At 34.5% G+C, this 19304-nt stretch overlaps 3 protein-coding genes across 3 annotated transcripts; 2 read left to right on the top strand and 1 right to left on the bottom strand.

The window, feature by feature from the left end:
• Positions 1–166: 166 nt before the first annotated feature.
• On the bottom strand, positions 167–1019 carry LOC110723736. Its single transcript, XM_021903106.1, has one exon. The coding sequence runs from the start codon at positions 931–933 to the stop codon at positions 244–246; it is 690 nt and encodes a 229-aa protein (XP_021758798.1). The 5' UTR covers positions 934–1019; the 3' UTR covers positions 167–243.
• A 2189-nt stretch (positions 1020–3208) lies between these two features.
• Positions 3209–12095, top strand: LOC110723733 (polycomb group protein FERTILIZATION-INDEPENDENT ENDOSPERM-like). The gene is made up of 14 exons (XM_021903104.1): positions 3209–3640; positions 4416–4481; positions 4560–4682; positions 5150–5230; positions 5300–5392; positions 5525–5600; positions 7128–7207; positions 7374–7445; positions 8137–8196; positions 8362–8458; positions 9550–9613; positions 9709–9768; positions 9863–9977; positions 11601–12095. Exons 1-13 carry the CDS (start codon positions 3464–3466, stop codon positions 9921–9923), a joined length of 1110 nt encoding a protein of 369 aa, XP_021758796.1. The 5' UTR covers positions 3209–3463; the 3' UTR covers positions 9924–9977; positions 11601–12095.
• A 2319-nt stretch (positions 12096–14414) lies between these two features.
• Positions 14415–19065, top strand: LOC110723487 (ankyrin-3-like). The gene is made up of 5 exons (XM_021902842.1): positions 14415–15281; positions 16405–16965; positions 17208–17756; positions 17834–18345; positions 18499–19065. The coding sequence occupies exons 1-5, from the start codon at positions 14642–14644 to the stop codon at positions 19063–19065; spliced, it is 2829 nt and encodes a 942-aa protein (XP_021758534.1). The 5' UTR covers positions 14415–14641.
• The last annotated feature ends 239 nt before the right edge of the window (positions 19066–19304 follow it).

The raw sequence follows: 19304 nt of genomic DNA, 5'->3' as shown, positions 1-19304 counted from the left end.
TCCTCGCCCCTTTTGGGTATGAAACAGGCATGTAAGTATGTAACTCTTCAAATCTCCATCTTACTATATTTGCCTAATTCATATTCTGACTTAAAATGACGAGATGCAATATACTCCCTTAGATTACCTACTGTCAAAACAAAGGAAATTAAAATCGGAGCAACAATTTCCTGTAACTTAACTGACAAACTGTATTTTATAATTGTCAATTTACAACATTTCTCCTAGCTATTGAAACAATTATCAAAAAGATTTGGCAACCAGAATAGCTTGCCTACACCTAGCCTTAGCTTGTTCAAGCCTCTCATTAAGAGTTTCTTCTTTAACAGCAGCTTTAACCATTGCCAAATCCATCTCCATTAACTTCAACACTCTGAAAAGTTCAGTGACCATCCTATCTTCAACTTTGCCTTCATCTCTCAAGTCTTCTGCCTCTTCTCTTGCTCTTTCTGCTACTATCTCTCCTGCCTTAGCCAGCAGCTCTGTCGACCCGAATTCTCGACTCAACAACCCTTCAAACTTGTCCAAAAAATCCATGATCACATATCCTGTAGGCTTCTCTAGGTTGATGGGTTTGGTCCTCTTCCACCCTATCTCAAAGTTGGGAGGTTCTGGTTTTACGAGCTCTTTTCGAGCCTTTCGATCACGGATTATCTCGGACCGTCTTCTCTTCTCAATGGGAAACTTGTCTGCAGGAGTTGTGGCCTCATTCTCTGGGCTTGGTGTTGGAAAGTTGTCGGCTGCTACCTGTTCAGGTGGTGATGGTGAGGAGTTTGCAGTGCATTTTATTGAGAATGAATGAAGTTTCTGATGTGTTATTGGGAATGAAGGTGATAAGTGTGAAAATTTATGGGAAATTTGATTTGGGTGGTGAAAGAGGTTTATATGAAGGGTGGATGCTTGGGAGATAAATTGGAGAATGGAGGAAGCCATTGTTTGTTGAAATGCACCAAAACATAATAGTAATTGGCTAAGATAAGGTTTATTTGTATATCTCCAATGCTTTTATTTGTGGGCCAAGGGTTAATTGCAAACTGATATGTTTTCAAATTAACCAATACATACAGAATACTATTGTAGTAGTGTCATGATGCAATCGGTAGAAGATGCATTAACCGGGTGTATATTCATTCTTTTAAATATATACTACCTCCGTTTTTTATTAGTTGACACGTTTTAACTTTAGCACTATTCACACACCTCCCTTTGATAATGTTTTGTGATTAATATGTAAATAAAAATATAGTCAAGTGGAATCTCGTTAGATTTGTTACAATGTATATTTTCAAAATATCAACTTTTTATAATTTTTGCTTATTGGTAATTAAAGATATTAATGATTGAATTGTGCATTGGCAAACGTGACTAAAGAAACGTGTCAACTTAAAAGAAACGGAGAAAGTATTGCGTAATGGTACCTTCATTCACAAAAAATCTTCGTATTAGGTTTGTACCTGCGTATCAAAAGATATGTTACTCCATCTATTTCTCTATTTTTAATAGCAAAAATATTTCATTAATTAAAAGTCGTACGACATTTACTATAGAGATTCGATGTTAAAAAATACTGAGTACATAAGATATTGAATCAAATAATTTTCCTTCCTAAAAACTACGATCGTCGAGTAGATCTTACATTGTAAAACATCTCCCGCTTATATCGCTGGAAAATACAACCTTATTAGAGAGAGAATAATGTAACGATTTTTTGTAGCCGTGAGGATGATTTCTTTCTGATTCATCTATATGTATTTGAAAACTTAATAACTTTTTCACCAATGAAATAATTTTATGACAATCCATTAGATCTAATTCATGGATTAAAAAAAATTAAGAAATTTCTCCCTCAAATACAAGAGATAAACCTCGTCTTTCGAATGAGGTAAAAAAAACCCTTATCTTTCGAAGGAAATTGGAATCCTTTTCTTTCGAGGGAGAAAAATTCCTCTCAGAAAAAGGAAACATTATTAAAAACCTAAAAATTGGAACAAAAAAAGTAATACTCCCTCCGTCCTTTTATTATAGTCCACTATTTCTTTTTTGGCAAATCAAAATTAAAGTCTGATTGTTAGAATTTTTTTCCTTTATAGTAAGTGTGTTTTACAATTTTAATCTCATTCTCCTAATTTAATCCCCAAATTATTCTCATTTTTTATTGATTTTTTTTAAAACATTTTAAAAAAATTGGATGTACAATAAATATTGTGCATTCGTTATAAAGTTACCCCTAAAATGAGCAAAAGTTATCCTAATATGAATTAAAGTTACTCTAACATAAATAAAGTTACGAAACATTTATGTTTTATTGATAAAAGTTACCCAAACATTATAAAAGAGACCCTAAATTTGATAAAAAGTGGTGACCCACAATGTGCAGTAAATTACTGTACACCGGATGTGTACAAAATTTATTCTAAATATTTTTGGCATTTATGAATCCACCAACATATGTTCTCCTTTTTTTTTTTTTAACTATATGTTCTCTCTCCTCAATTTTCTTCTTCTTAGGTATTTTTTCTTTTGAACATTTATTAACCTTTTTTTTTTATTTTCTCCATAATATAATTTAATACTTCCAATCACATGGTTTAAGAATTCCTGTGAAAAATGAAACTCTAATAAAAAACGAGGAAGCCCCAGTTCATCTTCACGATAAACAAAAAAAACGTTTATTTTGTGGCAATTTCGTAAATAAATCAATATAAAATCCCAGTCATTATGACGTTTCTGTAAATAAATCAACATTATTAGGGTCCACATTTGACAAAAGTTTTTGATTTATTTACAACAAGTTGTGAGACACACGCAAATTGCGTGTGCAACATAAGAAATTACTATGCATGACTCGGTTTATAAATTGATGAAATCATAGAGGTTAAAAGTAAGATATGAGTACATTATAATGTTCGTGCAAAATATGATTTCCCTCAAAAAAAATTAATAAAATAAATAAATTAAAGGGTGGTAGGTTTTTTTTTTTTTTTTTTTTTTTGGTAGTTATATTTTTAAAATTATGGTAGTTTTCTTTTGAAAATTATAAAATATGAAAGGAGTATTTTAGGAAAGTGAAATTTATATCCCAAAACCCCCTTTCACTTTATATATTACTATAAATAATGCCACTAGATAAATGTTTTTCTGTTTATCATGAAGATAAAATTGTATTTTCTCTATTAAAAAAAAAAAAAAAAAAGGGAGTACGACAAGTAATTGATTTGACCCATTTTCTAGAACTAAAATCCGCGCCGGCAATTACTTAATTACCCGAATTGTGACTTTATTGACCATTAAGTGAAAATACATGCTCTTCAAAGTGTGTTTTTTTTTTCCGTCTCCTTGTTCCCTCTCTCTCCTTCCTCCCTGTTCTTCCCAATTGCAATTTCATAAAAACAAATTGCAAAAAGGGTTTAACAAAAAAATCAAATAAAATTGAAGGTAATAATCATAATTATTGCATTTGGAGATGGCTAAAATTCCAGTAGGGTGTGAACCAGTGGTGGGTTCTCTCAACACTCCCAAGAAGAAAGATTACAAAGTCACTAACAGACTTCAAGAAGGCAAACGCCCTTTATACGCCGTCGTTTTCAACTTCATCGATTCCCGCTTCTACAATGTCTTCGCCACTGTTGGTGGCAATAGGGTAACCCTTTACTTTTTTTGATTTGTTAATGTTTGATTTTGATTTTTGTGTTATTGTATTTTCTTGTAATTAATTAGACCCCTTTACCCAATTTTGATTGAATTATTGAGTTGGTTGATATTTGTGACCTTTAATTATTGATAATTGAACTGACCCTTTTCGTAGGCAGTATTATATGGTGGTAATGTAAGGTACAATTGGTTGTTTTGATTTATTTTTAGCTTAAATTATGATTTATTTGCGGTTTGAGTGTTTGGTAGGCGGTAATAAATGGTGGTAAGAAAGGGAGGTTATTTTTACCACTTGGGTTGAAATTATCGATGGTCTAATCAACTCCAGGACCGCCTGGTAGGTGATAATAAATTGTAATAATGGAGAGAGGCCTTTACTCTAAAATTAATATTAAGTCATTTGTAAAGTTTTAATTATGGTGTGATTCATGATTATGAGTTTGATCATAAAGTTTTAGTCTTTGTCATAGGAATACACATTTGCCAAATTCTAATCTGTTGGTTGTTAATTAATATATTTGGGCAATTTCAACATAAAGGAATAGTATGGAAAATAAATAGGAGGGTTTTTTTTTTTTTTTTTTTTTTTTTTTTTGATGTAATTTTAACTACTCGTAGTTTTTAAAATGTTATACAAGATTTACTTTTGACTGACCACTGTTAGTCAAATTTGGAGCATAAACTCCGTGTTTATACACTTCACAATGGCAGTTTGTAGTTTATTCTTTATTAACAGTGAGTGTTAAATCCATATACTTCTCCAGGTAACTATTTATAGATGCCTTGAAGGTGGTACAATTGCTGTTCTCCAATCCTATGTTGACGATGATGTAAGAACAAACACTCTTTTGCACCTAACTTGAATATTTATCCATTTTAACTCTCAACTAATATTCCATATTGATCAGAAGGAGGAGTCTTTCTATACCGTTAGCTGGGCTTGTGATGTTGATCGTGCTCCACTGTTAGTGGCTGGTGGTAGCAATGGCGTAATTCGTGTAATTGATGTTGCACATGAGAAGATACATAAGGTATTGTACTGAATGTGAGGCTTTTTATTTTTTAATTTATTTATTTTTATTTTTTATATTTGGAGTAGTACACTAGTACTTGAACCTGACCTTGTGCAACAATAATTAACCTTAGATGCTGTGGGTTGATCAACTCGATTTCAGGAAGTGCTGCTTTTGATATTGGTCATGATTTATGATTTGTACTAGGAGTTGGAGAAAGATATCTTTATAAGGATTAGTGATCATGATCTGGGCATTGGTTTTTCTCTACAGTTTCAACTGTGAAAATTTGCCTGCTTGGAATGAGTGATGCCGATTTCTTTGTTATTTTCCTTATTATCTGTAAATTTTCCCTTTGTATATCTAATTTTTGCTGTTATTTGTGTTGGGGGTGGTATGTTTGTAGTTTAGGTTTATCCCACTAGACATTCTCATTCAGATATTCTTCACAAGCTAATTTTTTCAATGATCTTGAATGTTTACAGAGTTACGTTGGTCATGGAGACTCCATTAATGAAATCAAGACTCAATCCCTGAAACCATCGCTTATACTGTCAGCCAGCAAAGTGAGTACTTTGGAAAATTGAAATTTTTGACTTGGTTAGAGTTAATAATTTATTATAAAATTGAATCAGGATGAATCAGTTCGTCTGTGGAATGTTCATACTGGAATATGCATTTTGGTATTTGCTGGAGCTGGGGGTCATCGTAATGAAGTCTTGAGTGTGGTGAGTTTTTGGTGTGATGATCTGGACCGTTCTCGTTGCACATGTTTCCCTCTTTCATTGGCTTGCAGTTTCTGTTGTGATGATGAAACAAATGATTCTCGTAGTGATTTTTTTCTTTGGTTCCTTGCTTAGGATTTCCACCCTTCTGATATTTATCGGATTGCAAGTTGTGGAATGGACAACACTATTAAGATCTGGTCAATGAAGGGTAATGGAATTTTCTCTGATATTATCTCTTCATGACATTATTATGGTAATAATTTTAAGTAGTTTAAGTGTATAACTGTTGAACCAATTTTCTTGAATGGTAATGGAGCTTTTCCTCATCTCTCGCACTCCACCTGTAATGATAGTTGAAATTTGAAGAAAAGAAATCAAAGTTTATGATAAATAATGATATAAGAAGAGAGGAGTCAATAATAGAGAAAAATCGCATACTCTTTTCACACTGTATCTTACTGTTTGTTCTCTGTGGTAGGACTGTAGGAGCACTGTGGTTGTGTTTATTTCTTCTGTTATGATATAATTAGAGCTGGTTTAGGGCATACTTTTCCTCCAGAGCATCGGCATTCTCAGAATCTATCTGTTTGAAGCAGGTCCTTGGTATTAGTGGATAGTGGTAGATGAAGTTGTGCTGACCAAGGATATTTTGTTGATGTATTTGAGACAAACAATTGCTGACCTACCACTGTAGATTTGGTTTAGTGAGCACACTTGTAGCCTGCTTGCTTGGTCCTTGGTCATTTACGGTTGTTGACCTTAGAAAAGAACCACATTTTTCTCTATTTCATCCAACTTTTATGTTTTCAGCAAATGATGCATATTACACTGTACCAGTTTCAATACCTTCTTCAAAACATGGACATCATTCTTTACTTCATCCTTACTTGATAATCCATTTTATTTCATCATTTCCAGTTCCTTTCAGTTATGTTCTTGACGCTATGTAATATGGAAGCACGTGCATCTCCTATAATCTATAGCACAGATATAATCTTATTATGTGTCTCTTCCCTTCCCCCTTACCCCTATAGGCGAATAAGTTATAAAATCTTATAAGGTTTTCCAACTCTTCTCTATATCTTAAATATACGTGTGACATTTGACACGTGGACAAGGGTGTGAGATTTTGCTGGGTATGTCATTATTTTGAACCATTTATTGGTTAAAAAAAATAATGTAAAAGGATTAGGAGAGTGAATAGAAAATTATGAGATATCAAGCTAACCTGAAGTATGTGTGTGATATATTTACAGACAAATTACCTTGAAAGGCATACGCCATTATGCCAGGCTTGGATGCTTGATTTTAGGTTTAGCACATGCGGTGTTCTTATTTTGCCATGCATAGTTGTGCCATGTTGAACTTTTCAACAAAAAGTGGCCTATGTTTGGCCCACAGCCCAACATGCTCAGTAACGTGCCAAACCTTGGGCCAGCTCGCCCTGGTGTTATCTTTAGTTTTGTCTGCTGGGCATGTGTTTTGGACTTTTGGCTGATAAAGTAAAAGACTATTAGGTGAAGAAGGAAGGACAAGAAAATTTAGAGCTAGAACCTGCTCAAAATAATGATAGTAATCTAATTTCACAAAGTCTTTTGTGCCTCTGCAAAATAGAAGGAACCAGAACATAAGTGTGTGTGGTGTTTTCTGTCTGTTAACTGTTGCATATATTTTTTGCTGTTCCAAAACTGTTATTTTTAGTTCTTTTACCCTCTTTTCCTTTGATTTTGTTCAGAGTTTTGGACATATGTGGAAAAATCTTTCACATGGACAGATCTTCCATCAAAATTCCCCACAAAATATGTGCAATTCCCTGTAAGTGGATGATTCCCTCCCTCCCATCATTGCTGTATACCCAGTTTCCAATCCCTGTTGTCTTTCATCTACCTGCTGTTTTTAATACGTGTCCTCCCTTGCTTTATTCCCCGTCATCTCTGAATGTTTCCATCCTGACCTAACATGATAACATTTTTTTTCTCAGATCTTTATTGCTTCAGTTCATACAAACTATGTTGACTGTACAAGGTGGCTTGGTGATTTTGTCCTTTCTAAGGTAAATGTTTTGTATATGTCATATATTTTCATCTTTCTTACAATTTGTGTAAGTTTAGATTTAATTGGATGTTGGATAGGATATATAAAAGTGGAGTGAAGGAAAGAAAGTGAATTGTTTAGTATAATTAGAAGGACTAGAAACTGAAAGGGTTGCGTTGTTTGGTTTTTAGTTGTAAAGAAATCGGAGGAAAATGAAGGTTTTTTTCCCCTATAATTGGAAAGAAAAAATTACGAGTTTAAGGAGTCTTCCCATCTTTTCCTCTCTTTTTTTTAGCAGTTTCCTCTCCTTTCTGTCAAGTACCAAATTAATTGTACATTTTATAAATATTGATTTGTCAATTTTGACTTTAAAATTAATTAATTAATTTATTTATTATTATTTTTAAAAATCTTCTACTGGGATGAATGAATAGTATTGTCCTGAAATTCTGTATTGATGACACTGTAGATGTACATTCTGTTAATGTATTTTAGTGCCTTCCCTCTCTCCTCTAATTAGCCTTTGCAATCTTAAAAAAACAACCAAAAAAGATTGGACTTTTTGGATGAAGGGATCTGACAAACTTCTCTAAAATATGGCAATCATACATGATGTGAGAAGTTCAACTATAATGTTATCTTGGCTGGAGTAGGAATGTAATATTGTTATGTGAATCTTCTGCTGATTATGTTGTTTATTTGTTGATCAGAGTGTTGACAATGAGATTATATTGTGGGAGCCAATTATGAAGGAGCAATCTCCCGGCGAGGTCAGTATACGTGCTGATGTTCTTTGTAATGTGATATTTGCAGAAGGCTGATTTGTCTACCATTTATTATCTATCAGTTTTTAAAATAGCTTGATGTTCTTTGACTGGACCCTGATTTTGACTTTTGATGAAAATTATTTATGATTGATTTTCAATATTTTGTAGGGTTCAGTTGACATTCTTCAGAAATATCCTGTTCCTGACTGTGATATTTGGTTCATAAAGTTCTCATGTGATTTTCATTACAATGCTGTAGCAGCAGGTATTTTCAGCTCTCTTTTCATCAAGTTGTTTATTCTTAGTGGAGTTGGAGCATAATGTTGAAAGGATTAATGTTTGTGCTAACATGAATGTGATTAATGACAATCAACAACAACGAAGAGCGAAAACAAGTAAGCAACGAAAACATGAAAGAGTTTACCGTGGGAACCTGAGTGCCGGGAGAAAACCCATCAATCCAGTATGAAGTAATTTGATGATGAAGATGATTGCAAGCTCCTAAACAACCATGAAAGCTCACATCTCTCTCTATTACCTCTTTTAAACCCTAAAAGTATGAATAAATGCAAGAGGCTTTTTTTTCTCTTAATCAATCTAACATCATGACCTAATTAATGATATAACATGAGTATATATAGTGCAAGGCATAACAAATATCCCTACAGTCATAAAGTATCTACATCCTTTAATCGCAAAGAACGAAATTGCAAACCAGGTAAAACAGGGGCTGGTGGGTTCGGCCGAATCTATTTCTAGTGACTTCAACTCGCTTTTTTCTTACAGTTTGGGTGATCCTCCCACAGGTTGGGCCAAACTTTTTGGGAGGTAGACAACTCTTCATAAAACAGCCATACTTATTGTTTCTTGTTCAAATCAAGCTTATGACCTATCGTTGGAAAGCTCTTGAGATAAGCTATCACCTCCAACTTGAATCTTCTCAACATCATTTCTAGATTTTGAGATATGCTAATTTGAAGTCAGCCCTTTGCCCATCATTGCTCAGCACCAAGCAATCAACCCATAGCTTAACTTCAAATCTTTGCATCCTTATGCCTTGAACCGTTCTCCTTACCTTCCAAACCTAACAAGTTTTTGTCTTGTCCTCTCTTCCTATTGAATTCACCTCCTCCCCTCTCCCTGTCCTGCCGCCGGGGGGTGGGGGTGGGGTTGGGGGGAGGTAGAAGTGGAGGGGGTGCGTAGGATAATAGTTGCAAATAAACAGATGATAACTCAAGTGCTTACTGCTGACAGATTGTACAGTTTTGCTGATTTGATATTAATTTTATTTCTATTTTAATCTTTATGTATCATATTTTGTTATTCTAGGTCATTAATACTATTTTTTTTTTCCAGGCAATAGGGAAGGGAGGATCTACATCTGGGAGCTGCAATCTTGCCCCCCTGTTCTGATTGCAAAGTATGATTTTCTGTAGATTTGATGTTTTTCTAGGATGAATTTATCATACTAGTTATTGGGTCTTCATCATCATCAACATTCTCTTTTTCTATCAGGCTCTCACATCTCCAATCAAAATCACCTATTAGACAAACTGCCATGTCATTTGATGGAAGGTAATGAGGACTTCGTAGTCAAATCTTTAATAAAAATTGACTTCCTGATATATTTTGTGTAAGAAATATGCTGAAAATGATCTTTCATCTGCAGCACTATTCTAGCTTGCTGTGAAGATGGAACAATCTGGCGATGGGATGCAGTATCTTCTTAGATTTTAAGCAAGCTGTTTGTCAAAATATTTCCAATCTACCATAAAAGTTAAAAGGTTAGCTCACTTTCCATGCATATGACCTGTGTATTACTTGCTCATGTGCTATAAGATTGTACTGTTTACGGTTGTGATTAGAAGTGTACATTCAATAATTTGGTTATGATACTCAGACCTAAATAACCTAAATATGTGGCAATATTGAGTATTTTGAGCAGGATACATGCTGAATATAAAAGTAACACAACGGGTAAGTATTATTTCCATTATCATAACCGGCGTTTAATTCAGTCACTAGGCTTACATTGAGAGTTGGACCTGGGGACGTCAAATGTATGCAACTATACTCCTAGTCTTAAGTAATTCACTTGCCTTGATTGACCTTTTACATCCTGAAATAAGGAATAGAGGATATAGCAAGGGTTTTACATAATCCATTGTTGAACTATGTTCATTTTACAATGGAGATGAAACAAATGACTTAGAGAGAAATCTAATTTTTGATGATTTAGGGATATCTCATAGTTGGAAGATGCACCAGTAAGAGTTGGGAGTAAGGGATCTTAAAAGAGGCCGAGGAAGACCAAAATTGACTTAGACGGGAAAAGTTGAGAAAAACATGAAGTTGGCCGATCCCATCTTTTGGGATTAAGGCTATATGATTGTTGTTGGGTATATTTTAAAAGTTTTGGAATTATAAAATTTTATCAAAAAAAAAAAAAAAAAAAAACTAATTAGCGAATTAGTATTATTATGTAGCGTATTATGACCCCAAAATGTCGTATTACTAAAAACCCTGAAACCTATTATAATACTCCCACCTAGCGTATTGCATATTCATATTTGCTCCCCGTATTAGAGTGTATTACGAATTAGATAACACTGTTAGGAGTATCTGAAATGGCTGGTAGTATATGGACACATCACAGTCTAAAATGAATGCATGCATGTGTAATCTGAGAGTCATCTACAAAAGTCTACATGAAGGAATTGACATCATGGTTCAAGACTTGGGATTTGTGGCTTGAATTTTGGGAAGAGTGTTAATGTGATATATACCTAGGTGGGTGCTAAAGTGTTTTTGCAAGAATGATTATTCATTACTGTTGATTTAGAGTTGAACTGTTAATATGTAATAAAGCAAAGATATGAAGGGGAAAATGAGGTTATGGTGCTATTTTATAGGACAGGCAATGGTCATCAGCAAACAGTTAACAACCTCATCTTTGAGGAGGGTGGGTGTTTTGAGTTGTATTGGAGCTGGAGATAATCAATAGTCTTTAAATTTTATACTTGTATTAAAGCAGAAAGTATATCCCATTCTACATGAAGTTATCAACAGGAGTCTGAGATTTAATGATGGGAGATCTTTTCTATCCTGTTAATTGGGATTTGTTTGTTAATTTTTTAGTAAAAATTTTCCTTCATAGATTATGGTTTTCATGAAAATATAAGTAATGTTATTCTAGAAACAGCTGCTAGAGGGGGCTATATATATATATACACACACACACTACGTATATATATATATATATTGTTTCTATCAAAAAATCATTATAGATATTTTATAAGGTGGTTTTCAACATAGTAAACCTTATTTTATTCACTTCTGATAAATTAGTTTCTCTATGTTCTTAGAGAACATTATGACTAAAACTTATATTTACTGTTTACGTGAAGGATTCTGAACGAAGTCTGATGTGTCCACTTCTGGGAAATGAAGAGAGCCATTAGCAACACCAAAGGCTGGCAGAGCTGTTGCGGTTGATCAACAATTGTGGAGGCAAAATGTATAAGCAGATATATGGAGTCATATATTACTGTGATTCTGTCATGAATAGGTAGCTCAATCGGAGGATGTTCCGAATCTTATTTGTATCAGCGCAGCAATGTTGTACCGTGTATTAGGATACTTCTTTCGTCTGCTAGTTTGAGTGTGGGCTTCTGGGTCAGTTTGGGGTCAGTGCTAGGAAGACTGTAGATTTGAATCAGATGATTGTAATAGATATAAGAGAGCTAGCTGACCTGTTCATTATACCAAGAACTCAGAAAGAGTGTTTTATAATTTCTCATCATAGAATTGTTCTCTTGTTTTCAGTAACTTTTCCCAACTTATACAAAGTATATTATTTGTATTATTTCATATATTTCACAATGGTATCATATATTTCACAATGGTATACCTTCTAACTTTGGTGACCAAAGGGGTTCCATCCTTAGTTCGTCTTCCTCCCTCATTTCTGAATTTTCTCTTGTGATAACTAAATGCTTTCAAAATTGTGATTCCTCAACGATGACTGTAAAATACGGTGCTTGCTTATAGCCAAGTTTTCACTTGTAGGATGTTATAGGTTCTGCAGTCCTGAATAATGTCGGTTGTCACTTTTTACTTATATGTTTATTTGCATATTTATCTCTTGAATCATTAACCTTGTTGGACTTCTTTATTTGGCGAAAAGGAATCGATCAAGGATCTCTTTCCTTGCACAGCACAGGAATCGATCGAGGATCTCTTACCTAGATGGAATCATTAACCTTGCTGGTCTTCTTTATTTGGCAAAATGGAATCAATCGAGGATCTCTTTCCTTGCACAGCACAGGTATGCTTTTCTGCCATTACACCCAGTATTATTTTTCAGTTCTTCTTGGTGAAATTCTTTGGCGCGTACTGTTAATAAAATGACTGCTCACTAGCTATTTTTCTTGTGTATCAGACATGTTGTAATGTGACAACTAGCGCATCCTTCTTGGTATACACGGACATGTCTCTTACCTAGATGGTACCTGTGTACCTATAAAATAAGGTGAACAGTAACTGGTTTATGCTTCCATTCTAACTCTATTGATCAGTGATGATTCTATATTTTTCCTAATCAAAGCCCTTACAGTAGGGAAAACCTGATAAGCTGCCCTTTTTTCTTTTTTGGTTAACTTTTGTGCAAATTTTGTTATAAGCTTATCTCTTATCATATTAATTGATGGTAATTTCTATATAAGATAGTACTGCCATTATATGGAAATGATTTGCAAATTGTATTACTTTCTTATAGTGTAAGTATATATCATGGTTTTATTTGAAGAGCATTTTTTAGTAGTTGGACTATTTATTTTCATCCTCACTAACAGTTGAGTAGGGGCATCTTGAAAAGTCTGATCATAAAGTATTGTTAAGATGGGAAGATGATAATCTTTTTGGACCCCTCCCAACATATATCTACAATTTTAAACAAGCTCCTTCAGAATGAGAAATTTGACCAATTAAGCCCAAGTTTGTCAAGTGACATTCCATTAAACCATTAGCATTAAATAGAGTAATCCACAAACAGCAAAGAAGTCATCATTCATCTTCTCAAAATTATGTGCTCATCTTTTTTCTACAAAGTTAATCATGTGGTTAGTCCTTGTTCAAAGGACTGCTATTAGATATTCTTTGTATTGCATGGTTAGTACTTAGTAGTGAGGATCAGAAGTTTTTCTTTTGGTATGGTTATTGAAAGGCTAAAAACTATCTAATATATTAGTAATCTGTTCATGGATGCTAACAAGACATAATTTTCTAAGTGATTCTTTTTGTCAAGGTTATATCTTATTGTTATCAACTAAGGTTATTTCTTGTGTCATTATATCATATCAAATTATGCTCTTAAGGTATCATATAACTGACTAATTATTGTCTTATTTAAACAAATTATGAGTTAAGTGTGCCCCACCTGTAGGGTAGTTATAATTTAGTTATAACTACTCTCTCTGTCTCTTATTGTTTGCCCCAAACCATAAATCTACTTTATTAAGGCTTTGGGCAAAAATTGGTGCACATGGGTTGACACAAATATCAAAGAGGAGAGAGATAGAGAGAGTGCAAGTAGAAAAACATGCCAAAAGTAGTATGGGGCAATCTTTTAGGGACACCTTAAAAAGGAAAGTGGAGCAAACAATTAGGAACAAAGGGAATAATAAATACATGTTTTCTGATGGTGGGTGGGGTGAGGGGTGAGGAGTGAGGGAAGATGGTTGGTGATTAGGAGTGTTCAAAATATTCAAATAAGCAAAAATATCTAGATTATACTGTGAATGTTTTTAGATTTTATATTTAGAAAAATTTGCAAATTGCAGCCATTTAAAGTTCTTATTTTGCAAATTGCAGCCCGATTCAATTTTTTCATCGATTTACATGTTGAAAAATTTTCGGTTAAGGTTTTAGGGGTCATTTTAGTCCTTAGGGACCCGAATTGAGCTCGGAATTAGCAAAAAAATAACGTAAGTGTCTCATATTTACAGTTTCCCACAAATCGATACAATTTTGTTATGCAAAACGAGATACTTACGTTATTTTTTTGCTAATTCCGAGCTCAATTCGGGCCCTTAAGGGCTAAAATGACCCCTAAAACCTTAACCGAAGATTTTTCAACTTGTAAACCGATGAAAAAAATTGAATTGAGCTGCAATTTACAATTTATACGAACTTTTGGGCTGCAATTTGCAAAAAAAAATTTAAATGGCTGCAATTTGCAAATTTTCCTTATATTTATTCTAGAATATTTTTGACATGGATGACCCCACATATATAATATTTCCCAGCAACTTCGTGAGCTTCTGAAGTCAATAACGACTGCAAAAAACTGTCAATGTTCTAACACACTAAGATACTGCTGATTGCTGAACTCTGTTGATCAGCACACCAGTTGCAGTTGTCTATCTAGCTGGGAACTTCGTCGTCCTTCATGATTTTAGACCGGGAGTTGAAGGAAGCAGCTAGTAGAGGTGATGTGAAGTTCCTTGGAAAATATGTATCAGCTAAACCCACCCACTTCATCCTCGCCTCAGATCATAACGGTGATAACATCTTCCACTTAGCCACTCGTGGCATTATGAGTACACCGTTCATCAGAGAAGCAATTCAGATACTGTCGACTCGAGAGTTGCATAACCTCCTCTCTCAACAAGAAAACTATAGGAAGTGGAACCCTCTTCATTTAGCAGCAATATGGGGTAATTTTGAGTTGCTCCATCTAATGCTTAGCGTTTATAAAAAACCTTCATCCTCGTCATCATCTGGTCTTCATCATGTTGTGGTACAATATCCTCCTGGTGGAAAACCATGGTTAGCACGCGGTAAAGATGGGAGAACTCCATTGCACATGTTCCTTGAATTTAATGAAGAGAAATGTGGATTAGAGATATTGTTAATGGATTTGAATTTGCTGTGTAGTATAGTTGATAATTATGGGAACAGTCCCCTCTTCCTCGCGATATCATATGGGTTCAACAATGTCGCTCTGAATATCTTGAGATCTGACTGCTGTTATAGTCTTAGCGGCCGCCATGGTTTCAACCCCTTCCATGTTGCTTCTAAATGCTCAGGTTAGTGAGTTTTCTTGGAGGCAGCCCCGGTTAATAAGATGCTGATATACAAACTCGTATATCAGCTTTCAAAAACATGGGAAAATTATATGTCAAAAAAATGTATTTCCTCCAGTAATGGTTAATTGCAACAAAGGAATATTTTATATCTCACAAATAATACCCTTTTGTTTCAATTAACCATTAACAGAGGAAGTATTAAGTCTTATTAACTTGAATTTTGCCGATTTTTTAACTTGTCATTTTCATATCATTGTATGGTGTTAACTGTATAGTATGAACGCTTCTTTTTTATTTGAATTATTAGAGCAATGCCAAAAAAAATGGCCGACACTCAAATCTCTATTCACATTCTAATTCCTCACCGTCATTTCCCCTAGATTCATTTTTGGTGGACAAATTTTCACCCTATTTATGGGCAAAATATAAAACTTTCTCACCATTATACTTGTCAATATTCTTCACCAACTAAAATTACTTATTTAAAAAAAATGACATGTAAGATATTTTAAATTTATTTTTAGATTAGTCCATGTATATTTTTCGTTATATGAACCTTCTATACTTCTTATTCATGTATAATTACAAATTATGAATTGTCAATTTGTGCACGTTGTGAATATTGTGAAACAAAGTGTCTACGGAGTTTTAATTTTTTTTTTTTTTTTTTTTTTTTTGCTCACCATCATAGTCATGGGCTTTTTTTTTGCCCATAGTTGACAACGCTCTTAATTTCATTTTATTTTCATAAAAATAAATAAATAAATAAAAATCAGCTTCCACACTGTCTAAGGTTACTTCTATCCTAAATTACTTGGTTTTCTTTTTTGTATTGAAGGGTAAGAATCGTAAGATAGTTACAGCTGAGCTTTTTTCATTCATAGATTTTTTTTTGTAAATCTATTTAAGTGAGTAATATTAATTCCATAAACGGTATCACTTTATAATATTTTTGTTATTTATGTTTAAAATGTTGAACATTGAGTGAACACTTGCACATGAAAAAGACAAACTTACATTCTGTTCCTAATTTTCTACTTGCATATGAAGTAACTTATTATTATCTGTCTGGTGGATTAATACTCCTTGAGTGTATCATACGATGTGAGACATGTGATTACAGAAGAAGTCTGGAGGTTGCTATACAAGAAGCACCCTGAACTCCTACTCCTAGTTGGTGAAGACGGGACCTCAGTGCTCCATGAGTGGGCGAAAGAAGGCAAACTGCGGCTGCTCCTGTTGCTGCAACAGGTTGACACTAGTAGTCTTGAGAAACTGAGCTTGTTAAGAAACGCTGATGGTGATATCCCTCTGCTTGTTGCGGTTAAACATGATAATGAAGAGTTTGCATTATGTCTGGTGGACAAATGTAGGGCTTCAGATGCCACACTATGGCGATATGAGAATAGATGTGAATTTACAGCTCTTGATTTGGCACTGGATAAGGGTTGGGAGAATCTAGTGTTGCATTTCATTTCCAAGGATTCTTGGACTTATAAAGAGCCTATTGGTCGATGGCAGAGGCGGCTCTTAATAGCTGCTGAAAAGCAAATGGGTGAAGTTGTGAACAAAATTTGCAACGCTGCTTTAGAGTTGATTGGTGATGAAAACTTTTCGCAATTTAGTACTTCTACTGAAAATTATGATGGCCGGACTGTCTTCTACATCGTGTCACATTGCACAGGTGAGATTTAGAATTGCATACAGTATATCTTATGCAAGAATTGACTATGCTAGGCTAAGCTAGTACAGGTGTTTTTGTAAATTAAAATGGAAAAAACCAACACAAATACGTAGAATTGTAGATTATAAGTTACCCTTGAAAATTTTAATAGCTACACATCTAAACAATATAAGTAATTCTGATTCCTGAACCAGGTTTATTTTCTAATAGTAATATGAAGTATTATTTGTTTGTGATACCAGAAGAAATTTGGAGGTTGTTGTACAGGAAACATCCAGACATTGTTCATGTTACTGGTGAGAATGGAACCTCAATGCTCCATGAGTGGGCAAAAAGAGGTGAATTGTGGCCGATTCTGTTGCTGGAAGAGGTTGACATGGACTCTTTCCACCAATTAAGCTGTTTAGCAAACGATGATGGTGATATTCCTCTACATATTGCAATTGAACATGATAACGAAGAGTTTGCATTGAGCCTGCTGGAAAAATGTACAATCCGAGATTCTCCACAATGGCGATATGAGAATAAAGATGGAATTATACCTCTTGACTTGGCACTGTATCAGAATTTAGAAAATCTTGTGTTGCATATCATATCAAGGGATTCTTGGATATGTAATGTGCGTAGCAATAGAGGTGAAAGCCGGCTCTTCATCGCCACTGAAAAAGGAATGGATCGAGTTGTGCAAAAGATTTGTGATTATGTTGCTGCAGACTCTACACAGTTAAATACCGTTCCCACTGAAAACCATGATGGCCGGACAATCATGTATGTCCTGTCTAATTGCACAGGTAAGAATCCGAATTGAGAGTACCATTATGTTTTTTTGTATTATGTTTATATATTAACATCTATGTATTCTGTGCAGAAGTAACTGCGAAGTTGTTATTGAAGACATTTCCGCAGCTGATGTACAAACCTGACCAAAATGGCAAAAGGCCTATTGACATAGCATCAGAATTTGGTGCTGGATGGCTTACCAAATTGTTGATTATAAAAGACCCTTCATCAATCGCAATTTCTCCCAATGTTTGGATAGAACTATGCAGGAGAGGCCATTTAGAAGCTATTGAAGCCTTTGTAATGCATTACGACGATTTTAGGCAGCTCTGTATAGAACAAGAAGACTCGCCCTTGCACAACATCAGGCTGACCACTTACCAAGAGTATGAGAAATTTCTAGCTATCCCATTGCTTTGGGAGATGAAAAATAGACGTGATTACGATGGAAAAACACCTTTGCATAAGGCACTTGAACGTGAAGATATACTATTTGCAGAATTACTACTCCATAAAGGTGTCAATCGCAGCATTAGAGACAGAAGGCATAAAACTGCTACAAAATTGCTGGCAGAGCTATGCGACCAATATTATGAATGGGTACACCTAGTTATCTACTTCTTTTTTTATTTACTTCTCTAACTAATACACTTCAATCTCACTTGTTTAGCTCTCATTTTATTGTGTATTGTAATCCCCTGCCTCAATATACACATAAAAATTTACATGTGTTACAATGTTTTTTCACTATAGGAAGAGATGGCTCAACGAGTGGGGATCAATCCTCGGCTTAGGAATTTGGGGTCATCAGCAGGAGAAATGCGAACTACATTGTCCGTTGTGGCAGCCCTTCTAGCAACCCTTACATTTGCTGCAGCATTCACTGTCCCTGGAGGCTTTGACCAAAGCACAGGAGAAATCATCTTAGTAAGGAAGGTATCGTTTTCAGTGTTCATACTCGCAGACACATATGCAATGTGTTGTGCCATGTTCGTATTGTTCTGCCTCATATGGTCTATGGTTTGTGATCAAGATGAATCCCAACTACTAATTGATCGAAGTGTGCTAGTACTCATCCAGTCTTTTTATGGCACGTTGGTGGCGTTTATGACTGGAGTCTACACTGTTGTGCACCACAAGTCCTTGTGGGCTGCTATTCTTATCTGTGTCATGTGCTCGCTCGTAGGAATTTCAACTAACAGGAGTATTTTGTTCAGAGTTTTAGATAAGTTGGACAGAAAAGATGAAGCACGATCAAAGAACAAGGCAGGTTTTCCATTGAAACTTACCTATTATTTAATTATTTTGAGTCTCTTTTAGGAATCGGGTTTAAATACAATTTTATTTCACTATAGGAATACATATATAGTCGAGGGTTTCATGTGGTTAAGTTTGAGTTTCAACTTATTAGTAGATTAAAAGTGTGACATTATTGTATAATGGCGTGAATAAAAATGTGGCCTGTTATTTAAGATTCGTGAAAAGTTACCTTCTGTCTTAGACATTGAATCAGAATAAGTATGTTTTTGAATTAATAAATTTTTTTGAATGCACTTATT

Source organism: Chenopodium quinoa, unplaced genomic scaffold, assembly GCF_001683475.1.
Source record: "Chenopodium quinoa cultivar QQ74 unplaced genomic scaffold, ASM168347v1, whole genome shotgun sequence".
NCBI lineage: Eukaryota > Viridiplantae > Streptophyta > Magnoliopsida > Caryophyllales > Amaranthaceae > Chenopodium > Chenopodium quinoa.
The sequence above is the reverse complement of the archived record's forward strand: the minus strand, read 5'-3'. Positions and strand labels throughout refer to the sequence as shown.